The sequence below is a fragment of the Thermomyces dupontii genome (genome assembly GCF_041956625.1).
Source record: "Thermomyces dupontii strain NRRL 2155 unplaced genomic scaffold VTN31scaffold_1, whole genome shotgun sequence".
Taxonomy (NCBI): Eukaryota; Fungi; Ascomycota; class Eurotiomycetes; order Eurotiales; family Trichocomaceae; genus Thermomyces; species Thermomyces dupontii.
Genome location: NW_027192307.1, coordinates 790023 through 804933, shown reverse-complemented (window position 1 = coordinate 804933; position 14911 = coordinate 790023). Strand labels below are relative to the sequence as shown.

The window sequence follows — 14911 nt, the reverse complement described above, 5'->3', positions numbered from 1 at the left end:
CACCAAGACCAAGGGGGGTCAGCCGAAATCGGAGGGTCGTAATGTTTGAGATAGAGCAGAGAGAGCTCCCGCAGAGTGCTTTGAGTATCGACTCTGCTTTCTTTCTTTTTTGTTTCCGTGGTATGATGGCTTCAGCTCTTACCTGAATCCTTCCTTTTCCTCCGCCAAAGGCCAACCTGCGTGGTCAGCCGCGGCAGCCAGCGGAGGGGACTCGATTACGAATGAGGATCAAGAGGGCCGTTCATGCAAGCAAAGCACTCCGTATTTATTTCAATGAAGATGCCAGTGATTTAGGTTCACGCGGTGCATCACCAGGCGGAGATGGTGGAGCATTTCCAGCCACACCATCAGATGAACAAGTCACGGGCGGACGGACCATCAGACCGGAATCACTCTCGATGGCGAGATGTACCTGGGATTTAGGTAGAGCATACAGTAGTAACTTACGGAGTTTTTCCGAGTCTATGAGCATCTACGAGCACACAATAAAGGGTTCTTCTAACTTAGTACGGAGTAGAAACTAGTAGGACCTACCTACAATTGAGTGCTCCTACAGAGTACCTAAAGAAAAAGAAAGAAAAAGAATCGTTCTGAACCATGGCAAAAGCGGTCTACGACCAATTCATCCTCTTCGGCGACTCCATTACGGAGCTCTCCTACGACCCGAACATCGGCTTCGGCTTCGGGGCCGCTCTGCAGAATGGTGAAGATTGCATTGTTGGGGCAATATGCAGAACCCAGTGGCCGATAATGACTGACGAGTGTTCACAGCCTACAACCGCCGTCTCGATGTCATCAACCGAGGGCTCAGGTAAGTCGGTCCAATGCCCGTAGTAGAGACTCATAGTACTGATTGATTATCGTAGTGGCTATACCACAGCCAACGCCGTCATCGTGCTGCCCAAGTTCTTCCCCGCGGCCGAGACGGCACGCGTGCGTCTCATGGTGAGTACCGTCGCTCTGAACGGCCATGTCGGCGCTCACCATCCCCTTGCAGACCGTGTTCTTTGGCGCCAATGACGCCGTGCTCGCGCCCTATGCGCAGCATGTCCCTTTGGACCAGTACAAGAGCAACCTCCAGAAGATCCTGGCGTACCCGGCCACGCAGGGACAGAATCCCAAGATCCTGGTCCTGACGCCGCCTCCAGTCAATGAGCATCAATTGCAGATTTTCGATGCCGAAAAGGGCTTTCCGACCCCAAGCCGGACGGCTGCCAACACCAAGGTGTATGCCGATGCCTGTCGTGAGGTGGCGACGGCTGCAGGATATCCCGTGGTCGATATCTGGACGGCTCTCATGACCGCGGCCGGCTGGAAACCCGGGCAGCCTCTGGTCGGCTCCAAGGACCAGCCTCCGAACGAGCGCCTGGCGAGCTTCTTTACGGACGGTGCGTGTCTGCCCCGGAGCTATGGATTTCGAACTAATTCGGCGAAATCTAGGACTACACTTGACTGGCGAGGGCTACAAAGTCGTATTCGACGAACTGATGAAGGTCCTAAGGGCAACCTGGCCAGAGGAAGATCCAGAGAAACTGCCAATGATGTTCCCTCACTGGGAGCAAGCGCCCAAATGAAGGATCCTCTAGTACATAGCAGGATATGATGCAGATATACATACTTGCATGCCAATGAAGTAGAAGTCTTGTAGAATGAACCATTTCAGAGGGGGGTGTGTATTTTGGCCGGTTAAATTCTTTTTTTCAGATCGTACCCCAGACTCCGCAAACGCATGCAAAATCTCCGACGAATGTCAATCGAAACACCACGATTCACCGTCAGACAGATTCAACACACGGTTTCTTCACTGATACCTTGTAAGGTTCTTGAGCTTCATCAGACGACCCAGATTTTCCAATCCGTGGTCCAAATCGTTCCACAAAACCGCCCGCTGCGAACCGGTATCTGCAATCCTGTCCATCCTGATTCTGTGCTTCCCGACCATCGACTATCCACTGTTCCTCGCCATCCCTGGCCTGTGAGACTCTCGATTTTACGAGTACTTCGGTTCTTTTTTTTTTGTTGTCGATCTTCTGTTGGTATATCCACGCGGAGCATAGATTATCGATTGCCGACTGTTGCGACGATTCCGCCACCGAGCAATCACCCAACATACGAGCGCTTCCATAATCTGCCCAACCCCATACACGGATGATTCACGACACTTTGCTCCCGACAAAGCGATATCTAGGGTAGGCGGCCTTTGGGCCGTCTCGACGCTTGGTGGGAGGAGAAGCGCAGGACCCCGCCAAGCAGGGTCAAGGGTCATCCGCCGGGGGGACTGCTGGCCACGGCTCAGAGGCCACAGAGTCGGACAAGTGCTTCTCTCGTCGTGTGTTGGGCGTCAGAGTTCTTTTGGTCGAGCCTTGCTGTTGGGGATGGACGCACAGTACCCCTTCGCTTCCCGAGAAGACATCTGGCGTGTCTTCGAGGAGGTCAAAGACCTGCACGCCGTCCAGCAGGAGCACAGCGAGAGACTGGCGAGGCTGGAGCGGAGGAGAGACGATGACCTCAGGCTGAGAAACGTCTGGGCTCCCTTCTCCCCGTTCCCGACAACGGCGAGCGGTCCCTTGACAGGTGAGCATCTTCCGGAGGGATTTTCCACATAGATCTAATCCAGGCCTGTTGTAGAACCCTCGTACACACCGACCGTGGACGCCTTCAAAGGGTTCGACCAAGGACAGCACTCCGGGCTGATCAATACCATGCCGCTGGAAAATGACGAGGAGCCCCGCCGCGGTGCCTCCCGAGCCAACAGCGTCCGCTTCGACGAGAGTGCCATTCACGGCTACTATGGACAGGTCAGCCGGTCCAGCAGTGAACTGCCCCTGAGGACCGGCAGCGGCATAGGCAGCCATCCCCTCACGGAACGATCGTCGTCCCATCGATCCGAGGGCCGCCAGAGCTCCTCGGGCCACTCCCATCATTCGGCTCGAACGTATAGCATGGGACTCGACACCGCGCGATTGGTCCGCTCAGGTAGTGGTTCGCCGCCTCCCGCTACCATGCCTCCTCCTGGTCTATTTCTCTTAGGTCCTGTGCCATGCATCATCCGATGCTGGCTGACAACGACGTTCTCCAACGACTCGCTACTCTACGCGGCGGTTTGCTCGGGCTCCTGCGCCTCTTTTCTCGGCTACCCGTTGATTGAGAAGCTCGGCCTTGAAGACCAGATTTTTATTGAGGATGGAGTACGGTTTATGAAGCTACCCTTGTACCTCCCGGAAGCCAGCATCCATCAGTCGTCCCCTCGCGCCAGCAATCCAATCCCACAGCTGCCGGCGGTGACGGTGCGATTCATTGTCCGTAATACGGATCCGGATGATCCGAGTATCCAGATTGTAGTTGGCAGCGACGTCCTCCGATCACACAACGCGGACATTCTCTTCTCGCAAGACAAGCTGATTATGGTGGATGATGAACGAAACAGGGTGTCCATCCCGCTGGTCCGGCCCGAGAACGACGCGGTATTCAAGACCCTGTGCACCGGATCCGGCGTCGTGGATTCTCGGGGTTCGCGCGAGCGACTTGTCGCCAACGGGCACGTCGGCGTCATTGGACGGCCCCCCTCGCGTCCACAGCAGGAAACCTCCGCGCCATCACCCTGCCCGACAGACGCGGTGGAGTCTCCCGTGGAGCAGCAGGACCGACGGCCGGAGCGGTTACCGCCCGACCGCGCTCCAAGCGAGCGGCCCCAATCAGGCGACCCGGAAGGAACCACCTCAACGACACCGACCGCTACCACAAAGGCGGACAGTGCAAATGTCTGGGGGTCATGGCGACGGGAGCCGCGGTCCGCCGATTTGAGTTCGATCGGGATGGCCAAGTCCAACCGCGGTCGCACCATGAAAGTCCTCCGGCCGTCGAAACCGTCATCCACGCGGGTCCCGACAAGCACAAGTACAAGTACAAATACAAGCACCGCCGGGGAAACGACATCGGCCTCCTCCGCGGTCGCCGGCGCAGAGACCGGTTCATCCGGCAGCGGCGGGCCCGAGATTGTGCATCCGACACCAAGCCGGAGCGCCAGCTTCAAGGGCGAGGCACCATGGACTAAATCACAACGGGGAACGAATGTGAATACAAATCCGGTGGGCGGAGCGTCGGCATTTGGATGGTTGAATCAGTCCCGGTGATTGAGAAACGTGGACAGGCATATATGATGGTGCTGTTCTTGTACTGTAGTGTGTACCGAATCTTCTATCTTTCATGATGCATGCCGTTGAACTGGAATGAACAGAACAGAAAGACAGGGTGTTTCTGTCTTTGTTTTGCCTGATGTGCTGGGCTCATGAATGTGCAGTACCGGAGCAGTACACACTCTTGTCGAGTTATCTGAGTACTAGAACTGGAGCATCGCTGGACTGCCAAACTGGGGACCTATCGTTGGTCAATTTCCGATTCGCCTGTGCTGCTCACTGTGTTAGTTAAGACATCCCAGCCTTTTTGATGAGCGTCCGCGCTGTTGTGTGACCGCGGTCAGGCCACTCTGAATGAGCACAGACTTAAGGGTAGTGGTCATTTCATCCATTCAGGACTTCACTCTGAAAGCTGCAAGTAATCCCCGAAGAAAGCCTCCTCCTGATCTCGAAGTAATCCTGCCATTTCATGATATCGATCCATCCAGCATATCCCTTGATCAATGGATCACCGCCAAGTATGTATCCCATCCGTTGACGGAAACTTTTCCGCCGTAAAAAGTTCATCCATCATTTCTCCATAAGCTATTTTTACATATTTCCTTTGAAGAAAAAGGACCCATTGGGGTCCTATAGGGCCAGTGATCGGTCATGATCGTGCTTCTAGAATATGAACCCGAGACTGAAGATATCAAACGCTTTTGTTGTCACCAAAGATGATTTACGGGGTCAAACGGTCCAGAGTTCGGCCAATGGCACCCATCTCAATCCTCGCATGTAGAGCCACCCAAATTGTCCTCATAATGCATGCAGCAGGAAGCTTTTCGGGGCGGAGATCAGAGTGTATCCCCCGCCCCTTTTCCGTGAATGTAAAGAGTACTAGCTTCCGTGGTTTGATAGCACCATTTGACACACAGTTTCAGGTCGATGGTGCCGGCGTGTTTGTCGACGAGTAAGTTTGAAGATATGCCGCCAGTGACCTCGGTGTGAGTACCTAATCCTCGGGGGTTGTGGAAAACATTCAGAAACCTGCCGAGGTGTAGGTTCCTGGGGTATGTCAGCAGAACGAAACGGGAAAAAGAAGCTTCTTACTGGACTAATAATACTATCCTAGGATGTTCGCCTTCAATTCGGATGATCTGCTCCTCGACATGGAAATTTCTCTTGATAGTAACCCGGATCAGATGATGCATCCTCGCTTCCGATGAATCAGAATGCCACCATGACAAAAACGGGGAGAATTTAGCACAACTCCAGACCTCATTCTCTAATATCAATGAAGTTGATCCTTGGCCTACAACTTCTGCAAACGGAGGGTTGTAGGGTAGGGTACCAGTCCCGCACTGTCTTCGGATACTGGGTGCTGATCTTCTTCTCTTCCGAAACCTCTCCCTATCTGTTTGCTATGCTAAGATCATTGCTCCCTGAAGATTTGTAGAGAGATCTTACCTCATGATGCAGTTCCCCGCCCTTTCTTTCTCAGATTGGGACATGGCAAGTACCTTGAGTTGTGATAATAGTAGTACCAGTAACAGGTGCGAAATGTTCCACACCAAATAAGCCATCAAGCCCAGAGGTATCGAGCAATTGTCATTTTCTGCCAGCGAAATGAATGAATTATGACAGCAAATGCGTTTTGATCGTCCCAAGGAAAGGAGAAGGATGCTCTGCCCTAAACTACCTAGGAACCTACCTGGTACCTCGGTACCTACACCGTACCTGACGGTCCTGACCAAGCTGATAAACCCATGGGACATTTGGAAACTCTGATAATGTATTAGGTTAAGTGTGAATGCTTCAGTGGAACCCTAATCCGTCTTCTCTTCAATCGTCTCCGCCTCTCCCTTCTCCAGTATCAACATCTTTTGTCTTCGGTCTGGCATGAAAGAGGAGCGAGCAATCAATGATGTGGACGATTGGTATCTTCCATGTAATGCATGGGTTCCTTTCAAGGGCTGAGTTGCTTACCTGTTTGTCCATCGTTACCATGCACTGTCCCGATCTCGATCATGATGGCCATTGTCTTCGGCAGTGTCAGCGTCACGCTTACTCATAGTACACTGACCTACTCATATCACTGTGGTAAAGCACGGATCTCCGTGTCATAATGGGCCACCATTGGCGGAATTATGGAATCTAGGCCAGTGTACTACTACTCCGTACGTCCGCTTGAAACTTGAAGCTTGCTGCCGGCCGCATGTGTCAAAGGGGTAGGGCTATCTTCCCGCGCTCATTGTCATGATGTCAACCATATATCTAGTCTCTCAATCCGTCCGTCAGTTGAGTAGCTACCTTGGATGATATCACCACAAAATTTTTCATTTAACTCTTGCGCCAGACAATCTTCTAGTCCATCACAACTCCATCAGTTTCCTGACCCAAAGCACCGTCAAGATGACCAAGAACGTTAAATTGCGAAATGAAACAAGCAATGGCCCAAATTCGGGGCTCGAGAACACACTCCAATCCACCGCAGTCAAGCAGAGATTGAACCAGGTCGACAAAATCAGAGCCATAGGAGTGGGCGACCACATCTCTCTGCCGCAGCTTGTCGTCTGCGGTGCCCAGTCTGCGGGGAAGAGCTCGGTACTTGAAGGGATAACAGGTATCCCATTTCCCCGTCAAGACGGCGTCTGTACCAAGTTTGCAACAGAAATTATCCTGCGTCATTCTCTGACGGAGAGCTCGATTACTGCATCCATCATTCCGCACAAAGAACGGGACTCAGAAGAAGCCAACGAGTTGAGAAACTTTCACCGCTCCCTTGCAGGATACGGGGAGCTTCCAGGCGTCATCAGTGATGCGGCAGAACAAATGGGTATTCGCGGATTCGGCGACGCCGGCGAGGATGCACCGGCATTTTCCGCAGACGTGCTTCGTATTGAGGCTATTGGAAACACTGGACTTCATCTCACCGTGGTGGACCTTCCCGGATTGATCTTTGTCGATGAAACGGCAGGACAAGACATCAAGCTGGTCGAAAACTTGGTCGATTCATATCTTCGAAACTCTCGCACCATCATTCTTGCCGTTGTGCGAGCTACCAATGATATCGTTACCGAGCCCATCATTCAGCGTGCTCGTCACTTTGATCGCTCTGGAGAAAGAACAGTCGGTATCATCACCAAGGTCGACTTGATCAACAAGGGCACTGAAGCACGGATCGCCAAGTTCACGAAAAACCAGGATCAGACGAAGTTGAAGCTGGGATTTTTCGTGTTGAAAAACCCATCCCCAATGGAGATCAACGAGGGCATAACTCTCGCGCAGAGAAAGAAAGCAGAGATGCAATTTTTCCAATCTGCCCAGTGGAAAGATCATCCGCTCAACATGTCTAGAGTGGGTATTGACGCACTGAGATCGTTTCTTGCATCACTCCTCGAGAGTCACATCGAGCGGGAACTTCCAAAAGTATGTGACGAGATTGAAACTCTCCTTTTCTTCGAGAACTTGGAAAGGAGAGGTCGGCGATCGGAGATCAGCGGTCGTTCTTGTCCGAGCTGAGTATGGAGTTCCAGGCAATCATACAAGCAGCCTTGGACGGGACTTATCAAATTTCAAAGTCTGACTTCTTTGCGTATGGGGAAGACGAGTTGCCTCGCACTCGATTGCGTGCCCAGTTTCATCTTCTGAACGGCGTGTTCGCTGATTACATGAGGGAAAGGTCACAGAAGCGGAAGATCGCTTCATCTGAGCCAATTCCCGAAAAAATCCCAGATGAAGAATCGGAACATGAACCACAGGTTACTGTGCACAGCCATCTTGAGAAGGAACATGAGGGACCAAATTTTCTTACCGAAGACGACTTTGACTCATGGGTTCAAACGGTAGAAAATGCTTCGCAGCAACTTGGCTTTCAGATCTTGACTAACATTGCCATCTTAGGTTTATGAACAAACAAGAGGCCAGGAATTGGCCGGCAATTACAACAGCACCTTGCTCACCGAGCTCTTCCACGAGCAGTCAAGTCGCTGGAGGAAAATTGCGGAACGGCACGTCAAGCGTGTGCATGCAGTGACACTCGCATGCGTTGGAGACGCATTAAAGCATGTGATCAAGGAGGACTACGTCCGCCGCGAGGTACAGAAGATTATCAGCAGACGGCTGCAAGAAATCCTAAACGAGGCCTTGGAAGAACTCGGCAAGCTGTGTGCTGATGAGAAGCTCCAGCCTATTACTTACAACCATTACTTCACCGACAATATTCAAAAAGCACGTCAACAGACAATCAGTAAGGCCATAGAAGCCGGCCTTGGAAAAGTCCACCATGTCCTCCTTGATAGACAGAGCTATCCGATACCAGTAGCGACACAGAGTATTCTGGCTGCGCTCCAGGAACACATCAATGTGAACATGACCAAGCAAGCTTGCGAGGAGGCGAAGACTAGCCTTCGAGTTTACTACAAGGTGAGCGCTGGAAACACTGTCGGGTGGATTCCCTTTCACAAACAATTATTGATAACTGAATGACAATTGTACTAGGTTGCTCTGAAGACCTTCGTCGACAATGTTTGCCGTCAGGTGGTAGAGCGCCACATTGCAAGCAAGGCTCGAAACGTTTTCACGCCCGCTGATGTTCTCAAATTCTCGGACGAGGTGAGACGCATTGCATCGGAACCACAGGACAAGGAGGAACGACGACGGGAGTTGAAGGACCTGGAGAAGATCTTGCAGGAAAGTCTCGAGGAACTTACCGTTTGAAGGGCATGTCTTCTTCGCCATGACTGACCTCCATGCCGCAATTGAGTTTGCTTCAATGGTCTTTCGTTCTGTCTTGCTGGGTGCATCAGTCGGGTCATAACGTCATCATGGATAGTAACTTGCCTGTTATGGTATTTACGTAGTCCTTCGGATCTTCTATGGCCTAGGACCCCCTGCCCCGCACCCAACCAAGTCTGCACATCCGTGCGGGGTACCTAACTCATTACCTACTCATGTAATACGGGATCTCCAATCGACACTGGAGAGAGAACTGAACAGATATCGCAAATATCATCAGCATCTCTACTTGGGCTTGATCGAATAGCTAAACTGAATTGAATTGCCAATTCAAGAAAACATACCCGCAGAACCAACATCTAGCATAGCAGACAGGCATCCGGAAAATGGCCGCTATCGCAAGAGCCAGTCGCATCAGTACGTAGACTCCTCGGGTGATCATTTTGAAGCATGGAAGAGATCAAGTGCTGACTTTTGCGCAGGGAACCCAGTTCTATTGTAAGTTTGAAGCCCAAGTGGAATGAAATCGATTGATGAGAAACTAAACCGAGCTCCTCCGAAACTCCAGTATCTGTGACATCCAAGAGATTTTCCGCTCACATGTATACGGATTTGACAAAGTGTATGTCCCCCTTTCACCGATGATCAATTACTGAGCCCCGACCAAGAATGGAGACTAATGATGGGAATTGGGATTGTGAAGAGTCTCGACAACTCAGAAACTCCTTCGAGCTGCCCAACCATTATCCATCCCGGCATATATCACGACACAAAACCGTGCACGGCTGGGGAATACAGTCTCGGAAATCACATCGCTGCTCGCACGCAACGGCAACGGAGGCGATGCTGGTGCTGGAAATGGGAACGTCAACGTCCGACTCGACGTCGACAAGACCATGTTCAGCATGATGACCGATGAGGTTCGGGCAGATCTGGAGAAACTGAAAGGCACTTCCATTGGCTCTGGCGGGGGCAGCACTGGATCAGCGGCTCCGGATGTCATCATCGTCGGCCTCGAAACCCACATCTGCGTCACGCAGACGACGCTCGATCTGCTCGAGTCCGGGTACCGAGTTTATGTTATCGCCGACGGCGTGAGTAGTGTCAACCCGGAGGAGTCCAAGGTTGCCTTGGCCCGCTTACGGGATGCCGGCGCCATCGTTACGACGAGTGAGGGTGTGATTTTTGAGATTCTTCGCGATGCGAAGAACTCGGGTTTCAAGGCTATTAATGCCCTGGTTAAGGATTCTAAGAACGATACCAAGGCTGCTTTGGAGACTCTGGCGAAGGCTGTCTAAACCCTTTGTCTACCACTTTTGTACAATTTGTGTATTTACAACAAAAACTGTCTACAGGCGGATCTCTTCGATTTTGGCTCGGCCAATGAACCATGCGTCAGAGCCCTGCAGGGCTGCCTCGCGGATAGCATAGAGTTCATCCAAGAACGCTGGAACAAAGCTGCCCGGGCCACGCACCCGGTCCTTTGCCGCAGCAGCGTTCTCTGCCGCGATTTCGTAGACTAGGGCCGCGGCAAGGACGGCAAGAAGCTTGTCCTCGCGATAGGTTGTGAGGAATGCCGCGGCTATCGTTCCGAGCGAGCATCCGGTCTGATTTGAAAACAGTTAGGGTATTTGCTTATCGCCAAATTGGATGGTCGTAGACATACCCCTGTCACTTGACCAAGAAATTCGTGGCCATTGTGGATGGCAATCACCCGCCATCCGTCGCTCAGATAGTCCACCGCTCCCGTCATCAGAACCACATTGCCTGTTGCTTGTTAGATTCTGATTCAGCAGTTCCTCGGATGGTTGACATACGTTCTCGACGTGCAAGATCCCGCGCCATCTTGGCTTTCTCAAGGTCGCTCAACGTGCTCTGTCCGCTGTCCACGCCTCGCTGCGCCACGCCTTTCGACTGTCCAAACACCTGCTTGATTTCACCCTCGTTGCCCTTGATCAGGTCAAAGTATCCACCCTTCATCAACGTCTCAACTGCTGCTCGGCGAATGTGTGTCGCGCCCGCCCCGACGGGATCGAATACTACCGGATTTCCGTGGGCATTATACGCAGCAATGGCCTTGAGATATTCGGGCACGCTCTCGCTGGTCAGCGTCCCCATGTTAATCACGAGGCCTCCGTTATGGATGGCCAGATCCTTGGCTTCATCCCCGTACGGCGACATTATCGGTGAAAATCCGCTGTCATAACGTCAGCGCTACTGGCTCGCTCACCACGAAGATCAGACTTACGCCGCAAGCGCCACGTTTGCGGCAAAATTGGCAACTACGTAATTGATCATGTTGTGCACCAGAGGGTGAGCCGAAACCATCGTCTGGACGACTTTCGGTACTTGTGAGGACAGGTAATCCGCTTGGTTGACACTTGGATCCGGCAACCGGGGAGGCAAAGGTTGACGACTTTCTTCGATCCTCTTCGACAACGCCTCCGCTGCGGCTTTCGGATCTTCCGCGCTCATAATAGCGCTGACCACGGCAACGCCATCGAGAGCCTTGCACGTCGCCTGCGACTGGATCATCACCCTGCGCACGGTGCTGAGGTTGATCCCGCCAATCGCCACGGCTCCAGGTGCCCCTTCCTTATCGCCAATGGCTTCTAATATCTCCCGGCAACCCAGAGAACCGATGATGTTTTTCGTATTCGTTTTCCTTCCAATATCAGCTCTACGCCCATCAAGGAGGAATAGTCGTTTCCACTACTCACGTAGGTGTCGCAAAGAGTGTGCCAATCCCGACGTAGTCAGCGCCCTGCTGTGTGGCCAGAACCGCCTCCTCACCCGTTGAAACACTGATACCAACGATGGCATCCTTGGGCAATATCTTCCGAGCCTCCACCAAACCTATCAAGTGCATGTCAGCCGGAGCCGACCAAATGTGACGTTTTATTTCCCGCGGTTTCTTACTCATATCATCTTGTCCCAGATGAACACCTTCGGCTCCCGCCGCTATTGCAACGTCTACGCGGTCATTGACGATCAGAGGGACGTTGTATCTTCGAGTGATGGCATGGAGTTTCTTGGCCGTCTCGATGAGCACGCCGGTATCGCTAGTCTTGTCCCTATACTGAACGACGGTGACACCTGGAAAAGGGTCAGTACCGCGACTTTGAAATGGAACATGGTGCATCGTACCTCCTTTCAGGGCCTCCTCGACGACCCAGAAGAGGTCTCTACCCTTGAGGATGGCCGGAGTCGAATCCGTCACCAAATACAGTGACAGATTGACAGGCATGGTGGGTCAGAAGCCGATCGACAATACTCTTCGTATTCTCTGCAATAATCGATCAACAGAGCCGGTTCAGTGTGAGTGTCCAAGCTACTATGTAGTACTACTTTGATATCAGAATTGAAGCTGAAAAGTGGCATGCCGAGAGCCTGGTTCTTCGTCCTCTCCACTCCGCAATCCCTCCCATTCAAGGATTCGAGCTAATCAGCGTACTATTGAGACCACAAATGACAGTAATGACTCGACTTTACAGCGCAGCCAAATCATTTGCTGATTATACCAAGCTTGATGCCATGTACTCCGTATACTTCACTCTCTATTGAAGTCATTGTTCGTGATTCTTCAGCACTGAAATGCCCCGCAGGACGTAGGTACTAACTAGTAGGCCTAACCTCTGCAAAAGCACCCAACTGGCGCACGAGACCCTCAATACAGCTGCCGTTAAGCATTCAGTCGTTTCATGCTATTGAAGTACAATGGATAACCTGACTTCGGTCTATTTAATTATTGCCTGCAGGTCACCGAAAAGCTTCACTGTGATCGACGGTTGTGCAGCTTGTGTTGACACCGTAAATTCGTAATCGCCGGGGTAAACCGCCGATTCCCCCCGCCACTCGCATCACGTGAGTTTGATTCCGCCAATCGCTTGGCATGCTGCAGAGCAATGCGCATCACGTGACTAGGTCTATTGGCGCCAAGTGCGCTCCGAACCTCGGCCGGTGATTAGTAATGCTAATGAACCCAATCAGGCTCTCAGGCATCCACCATGCCTACAAATTTCTCTGCCACATTTTTTTCTGTTTTTTTCCCATCAACTTCCAGTCGCTGAACCCAGTCGACTTTGTCTCATCACCCAGATTAGCCTTCTCCGTGACCCGGAGCTTCCGTTGGAAATTCTCACCGTGACAGCCTTCGTCCATCCTCTCGGACACATCTGCCGTCGAACGACAAGACCAACAGAGCCTTTTGCCATCCGTTGGTCTCATTTGTTCCCCTTGCCAACGAAACGTCCCCCAAAGACATCGTCAAAAAGATTGTTCATGTATTCGCCCTACGTCAACATTTTCGACCACCATTTGCCGCTCAAGCTGCATTTGTTTCGCGACCTGCGGAAACCGTTTAGCATACAATCAAGATCCTGTGGCTGAGAACGCCGACTGGGCTGCCCTCCTCCGTGATTGTTGATCATTTGCTTCAAACTGCCTCTTTGGCATCACTGACAGTGTGACCATCGATTTTTCTTCTTCAAACCATCCTACGGGAGAACTCTTTGCCGTATGTCTTCTTGTGGCAACGGCAAAATACTTCGCCTGAGTCCGTCGTCGTCCTTCCTTGCTGCCTTTCATTCCTGTTAGTCTTGTGAAAGCACGCAACCATCGAAAATGGCGACCATCAACATTCGTCGGGATGTTACCGATCCCTTTTACCGCTACAAGATGGAGAAGATCCAGTCCAAGATTGAGGGCAAGGGCAACGGTATCAAGACTGTCGTCGTGAACCTCAACTCCGTTGCCCAGTCGTTGAGCCGTCCCCCGGAGTACGTCATCAAGTACTTTGGATTCGAGCTCGGCGCGCAGGCAAATGCCAAGCCGACCGACGACCGTTGGATCATCAACGGCGCCCACGATGCGCCCAAACTGCAAGACTATCTGGACGGCTTCATTGAGAAGTTTGTGCTCTGCAAGAAGTGCCGCAATCCCGAGACCGACGTGGTCATCAAGGACAACCGTATCCTGCTGGACTGCAAGGCGTGCGGGCAGCGTTCTGAGGTTGATCCGCGTCTCAAGCTGAGCACTTTCATTCTGAGGAGGGCGGCGCAGACCCCGAAAGGCAAGAAGGACAAGTCGACCAAGAAATCCCGCCGCGAGAAAGCCAAGGAGAAAGAAGCAAACGGAGATAAGAATGGCAGCCCGGGCGAAAGCAACCAGTCCGACAATGGCGAGCCTGACGGGGAAGTGGAGATCGCAGCCAACAGCGATGACGAGTTTACTCGCCGCATCAAGAATGAAGCCAAGGACATTAATGTCCAAGACGACGATGGCGAAGAGGAAGTCAAATGGTCGGTCGACACCTCGGAGGAGGCTGTCAAGGCCCGTGCCAATCAGCTTTCTAATGATCTCAAGCGCTCGCTCGTCTTCAATGAAGAAGCCGAGGAAGGAGAAGAAGAAGGTGGCGGCACCAGCACCTACGATCAACTGGGCAGCTGGGTCATCAAGACCGCCGAAGAGACGGAGGGCGGCATTGCCAACGTCAGCGACATCGAAATCTACAAGAAGATCAAAGAACTTGGCATCGAGCACAAGCACAAGACTCTGACGGTCCTGGCGCAAACCATCTTCGACGAGAAAATCGTCAAGCAGATCCCCAACCGGGCTCCCATGCTGAAGAAGCTGATCTCCTCCGAGCGCCACGAGAAGGCCTTCCTCGGCGGCACCGAGCGCTTCGTGGGCAAGGATCATCCCGAGCTCATCCCTCAGGTGCCGGCTATTCTGCTGGGTTACTATCAGAACGACCTGGTGTCCGAGGAGGTGCTCAAAGCTTGGGGCTCCAAGGCCAGCAAGAAGTACGTCGATCTCCCCACCAGCAAGAAGGTCCGCAAGGCTGCCGAGAAGTTCCTCGAATGGCTGGAGACCGCCGACAGCGAGGAGGAGGAGGACGAGGAGTAAAATCCCGATCCTTTGACTTTGCTGGGAGAATGTTGGACTTTGGCTACCAGTTTGTGGACTGAGTATTCTGTCTCGGGGCTATTCTTTTATCCTGTTGTTTGTTTTTCCATGTTGGTAGTCACTCAAGAACTTCAATGGTAGAAATAGAA

The 14911-nt window shown here is 52.3% G+C and overlaps 7 protein-coding genes across 7 annotated transcripts; 6 read left to right on the top strand and 1 right to left on the bottom strand.

Moving 5' to 3' along the window:
* Positions 1-597: 597 nt before the first annotated feature.
* On the top strand, positions 598-1574 carry VTN31DRAFT_307 (uncharacterized protein; the record flags this gene model as incomplete). Its single annotated transcript, XM_069403308.1, has 5 exons — positions 598-703; positions 772-811; positions 867-945; positions 998-1388; positions 1441-1574. 5 exons carry the CDS (start codon positions 598-600, stop codon positions 1572-1574), a joined length of 750 nt encoding a protein of 249 aa, XP_069263163.1.
* An 801-nt stretch (positions 1575-2375) lies between these two features.
* Positions 2376-4133, top strand: VTN31DRAFT_306 (uncharacterized protein; the record flags this gene model as incomplete). The annotated part of the gene is made up of 2 exons (XM_069403297.1): positions 2376-2574; positions 2629-4133. The coding sequence occupies 2 exons, from the start codon at positions 2376-2378 to the stop codon at positions 4131-4133; spliced, it is 1704 nt and encodes a 567-aa protein (XP_069263162.1).
* Positions 4134-6530: 2397 nt separating this feature from the next.
* VTN31DRAFT_305 (uncharacterized protein) lies at positions 6531-7640 on the top strand (the record flags this gene model as incomplete). Its single annotated transcript, XM_069403286.1, has 1 exon — positions 6531-7640. The coding sequence occupies one exon, from the start codon at positions 6531-6533 to the stop codon at positions 7638-7640; it is 1110 nt and encodes a 369-aa protein (XP_069263161.1).
* Positions 7641-7642: 2 nt separating this feature from the next.
* On the top strand, positions 7643-8606 carry VTN31DRAFT_304 (uncharacterized protein; the record flags this gene model as incomplete). Its single annotated transcript, XM_069403275.1, has 2 exons — positions 7643-7963; positions 8022-8606. 2 exons carry the CDS (start codon positions 7643-7645, stop codon positions 8604-8606), a joined length of 906 nt encoding a protein of 301 aa, XP_069263160.1.
* Positions 8607-9241: 635 nt separating this feature from the next.
* On the top strand, positions 9242-10153 carry VTN31DRAFT_303 (uncharacterized protein; the record flags this gene model as incomplete). The annotated part of the gene is made up of 4 exons (XM_069403264.1): positions 9242-9272; positions 9338-9353; positions 9424-9477; positions 9559-10153. The coding sequence occupies 4 exons, from the start codon at positions 9242-9244 to the stop codon at positions 10151-10153; spliced, it is 696 nt and encodes a 231-aa protein (XP_069263159.1).
* Positions 10154-10204: 51 nt separating this feature from the next.
* VTN31DRAFT_302 (uncharacterized protein) lies at positions 10205-12102 on the bottom strand (the record flags this gene model as incomplete). The annotated part of the gene is made up of 7 exons (XM_069403253.1): positions 10205-10462; positions 10522-10622; positions 10673-11052; positions 11104-11520; positions 11576-11711; positions 11775-11951; positions 12003-12102. The coding sequence occupies 7 exons, from the start codon at positions 12100-12102 to the stop codon at positions 10205-10207; spliced, it is 1569 nt and encodes a 522-aa protein (XP_069263158.1).
* A 1376-nt stretch (positions 12103-13478) lies between these two features.
* Positions 13479-14762, top strand: VTN31DRAFT_301 (uncharacterized protein; the record flags this gene model as incomplete). Its single annotated transcript, XM_069403242.1, has 1 exon — positions 13479-14762. One exon carries the CDS (start codon positions 13479-13481, stop codon positions 14760-14762), a length of 1284 nt encoding a protein of 427 aa, XP_069263157.1.
* Positions 14763-14911: the final 149 nt, after the last annotated feature.